We start from the raw sequence: 3,344 nt of genomic DNA, 5'->3' as shown, positions 1-3,344 counted from the left end.
GTCTCTACTACTGTTAAAATCTATAACCTCTTTAGTTATGCAGGGTGAGTACACATCTTACCACTCAATGGGGGAGGCGGAAAAATAAGAATATTTTCTAGATAAATACGTGCGGGTACGAGGAAGGTCTAAAGCGCACAATACCTTACATAGAAAGATTTCTACATCCATATATCATTGTCATCAAAGAGCTAGCTCACAAGGCCAATTCAATTGTTGTGGAAAAGAAAACTCTGCAAATATACTATTTTACTGTGTATATATATATATATTAAGCTCGTATCTAGGATATATATTAGAACTAACATAATTATCTCTAGCCATATATATTCCCAAATTTTATTTACTTTAGGATCCACCAAATTTTATTTAGTTTATATATTTCATAAGTACTAGTAGTGATTTCAAAATTAAATATTCTCGACGGGGGCTTTTTGGTAAGTTTAAAAGATATTGCATATTATTGTAAAGAAATTGATGCAGTAGTCATGTGGGGGGAAGCAAACTGGAGAATCCTATAGATTTGAGAGCTCAATACACACACACACACCATCCTCTATCTTTTAATTTAAACAGTCTCTCAGACCTTTCAGAGAAAGCAAAAGCTGAATGAAAGGGAAAGAGAGAAGTAAAAGTCTAACAATGGTTTCTAGGGAGCACAAGAAAGCAGCAGCAGCACTGCATGAGAAGCTGCGACAACTTCGTTCCATTACTAATTCTCATGCTGTAATTATTTTCTTCTGATTCCTTTCCTTCAATTGGCTTATATATATATATATATATATATATATATATATATATGTGTGTGTGTGTGTGTATATTCTTTCCTATTCCAATTAACAAGAACAATAATATTCATATAAAGAAAATCAATATCTGTTAGCTCCTCAATTTATATTTTCTCTTTACACACAAAAATCAATCTCTCTCTTTTACCTCTATCTATTGTTCCATATATAAGTATATATAAGGAGGTATAGATGTATGTATTCGAATTCCTATACATTTGGTCCCTATTTTTTTGTCTTCCTGCCAAGGTCTTTATCCTTATGAATCATTGCTTTAATTAAGTTTCTAGTATATCACAACTATGAATCATTGCTTTATTTTATGCTTTCTTGTATGGAAACAATATTCACATATGCATAGTTTCTACTGAATTATGGTTTTAATTAATTTACAGCATAGAAAAACTTCAATAATTATAGATGCATCAAAGTACATTGAAGACCTTAAACAAAGGGTAGAAAAATTCAATCAAGATATAGAGGCTTCAGCACAAACTTGCCATGACCAGAACCCTTTGCCTATGGTATTAATTGCATACCTTCGACTTCTAAATATACATATTGAATTTTCCTAATTAATTAATTGTTATTTCATATTAATTAATCTTGTTTGGTTTTGTTGCAGGTTGCAGTAGAAACCCTAGAAAAGGGTTATCTAATTAAAGTATATTCAGATAGAAGTTGCCCTGGATTGCTTGTGTCTATATTGGAAGCATTTGAAGAACTCTCTCTAAATGTGCTTGAAGCTAGGGTTTCTTGCAAAGACAGTTTTCAATTAGCAGCTCTTGGAGGAAAAGTAAGAAACTGCATGAATTTTTATATCACTATACATATGTACTTCAATTACCTTGAGATATTATATATATATATACACATATATTGCTAGATTGTTTGCATCTTATATGATCTTTAATTTGCAGAATGAAGAAGTTGGTGAGAGCGTTGATTCTGAAGTTGTAAAACAAGCCATGGTGCAGGCTATTAAGTGCTGGAGTGAAAGTATCAATTGATGATTAATTTATTAAATCCAATGTCAATATGTCATCATATAATTAATATATATATATATATATATATATATATATATTTATATGTACGGTTATCCCTTTCAACTTTGTTTGATTTCTACTGCTAATTAATTTGTAGATGGTTGGTATGAGTCATCCAAGTTTAGGCTACAAATTCAGTGAATTGTCAAGAATGCAATTTATTGGTGATCGTTGTAAACAATGTTGTCCTAATAAACCAATGTTGTGGATTAATCAATCAATTCCTTGTGCTTTTGGAATCAATGAAATATGACCTAGTAATTATCTAATCTCCAACCCCAAATTCTCCATGTTCTTCACTATGAAACTCAAGGCAGACTCCTTCAATGTTGCGTTTGAACAAACATGGGAGACCTCTAAAACATACTCCATATCAAGAGCATTAGACGAGTCTAAAGATGTAAGCTTGCGTCGCTAACAGAACTTGAGCAAGTAAGGGATTTGTTGCTTCTTGCTCCTTCATAGCATGCGCCACATATGGTGTTTCTTGGAGGCTTTAGGATTGATGGTATTGGTAGTGTACAACAGATGACGCAGTCCATTTCCCCTGCCTCTCCCTCAACGTCTCCACTCAAAAGAAAGAGAGGATGAATGAGAAGAAATGGAAGATGATGATGATTCCTTTATTAATGTTTATGTATATATCTAGCTAGATAGGTATATACTAGATACCATGACCAATTTTCAAGACCTCTATGTTTTGTGTTGGAATTTTATTGTAGAAATGGTGAAGGGCAAGCTCACAGCCTTGACTCCCTTCAAAGATGACTGTAAGTACCCTCGGCTTTTGTCATATTGGGGGTTGGGAATAGACTGGAGTTGCTGCTGATTGTGAGTGGAGTTTCAAGTTGATGATGATTATTGATCTTGAGTGGATGTTCCTGTTGGCGGAATGGTGTCCAATTTGGACTTGGTGATGGGTAATGGTTTTGCAAATAGGGACTGGTTTTTTTTTTTTTGCTGTTTTTGTTCCTATTACTGTTTTTGGCATTAAGCTCTTTTTTGGTTTAATTCAGCTTGGGGTATGCCCTCGTATCTTGTACTTTTTTGGTTTAATTCAGCTAGATAGGTATAGGGTTTGCTAGACCTTAATCACTTGCATGCATGGATAATATTTAAGTTTTAATTAAGTTTTCAAACTATATATCCTTTTGGCCATCATCCATCATCTGTTTAGTTTCAATGATAACTGTGGGTTGGCTTGCTAATATTTGCTGTGTTGTAAGGTTGGAAAGTCCCTTTCTTCTTCATAACTTACCAGGCTGGCCAATTATACAAACCTTGTTGAATTGAGCGACATATCCACCACAATAATGTGCTGACTATTGTTTACTAATTTATGATTAACAATAAACTTCCATTTTAGGTAAACAATAATCCATTATGCATTAGTTTATGGAGCCATCTCTATTTGTTTGCATAATGTCGATTTGATTCCCAAGCAAGGATTATTGTCAAAAGGTACGTAGAGTATTAATGGGTCCGGAAATCTTTTTAAATGCAAGTC

At 33.4% G+C, this 3,344-nt stretch overlaps 1 protein-coding gene across 1 annotated transcript; it reads left to right on the top strand.

Annotated features, from left to right (window-relative positions):
- Positions 1–506: 506 nt before the first annotated feature.
- LOC120015724 (transcription factor SCREAM2-like) lies at positions 507–1,831 on the top strand. Its single transcript, XM_038868263.1, has 4 exons — positions 507–726; positions 1,184–1,312; positions 1,414–1,584; positions 1,709–1,831. The coding sequence occupies exons 1-4, from the start codon at positions 610–612 to the stop codon at positions 1,796–1,798; spliced, it is 507 nt and encodes a 168-aa protein (XP_038724191.1). The 5' UTR covers positions 507–609; the 3' UTR covers positions 1,799–1,831.
- The last annotated feature ends 1,513 nt before the right edge of the window (positions 1,832–3,344 follow it).

The sequence above is a fragment of the Tripterygium wilfordii genome, chromosome 14 (genome assembly GCF_013401445.1).
Source record: "Tripterygium wilfordii isolate XIE 37 chromosome 14, ASM1340144v1, whole genome shotgun sequence".
NCBI lineage: Eukaryota > Viridiplantae > Streptophyta > Magnoliopsida > Celastrales > Celastraceae > Tripterygium > Tripterygium wilfordii.
Note: the sequence above shows the minus strand (reverse complement) of the source record. Positions and strands in the feature narration are given on the sequence as shown.

Excerpts from the sequence above, each read along its gene's own strand:
- LOC120015724 (XM_038868263.1), top strand. The coding sequence starts at position 610 with ATGAAAGGGAAAGAGAGAAGTAAAAGTCTAACAATGGTTTCTAGGGAG. Across the intron at positions 727-1,183 it reads CCATTACTAATTCTCATGCT|CATAGAAAAACTTCAATAAT; the intron begins GTAATTATTTTC and ends ATTAATTTACAG. Across the intron at positions 1,585-1,708 it reads TAGCAGCTCTTGGAGGAAAA|AATGAAGAAGTTGGTGAGAG; the intron begins GTAAGAAACTGC and ends TTTAATTTGCAG.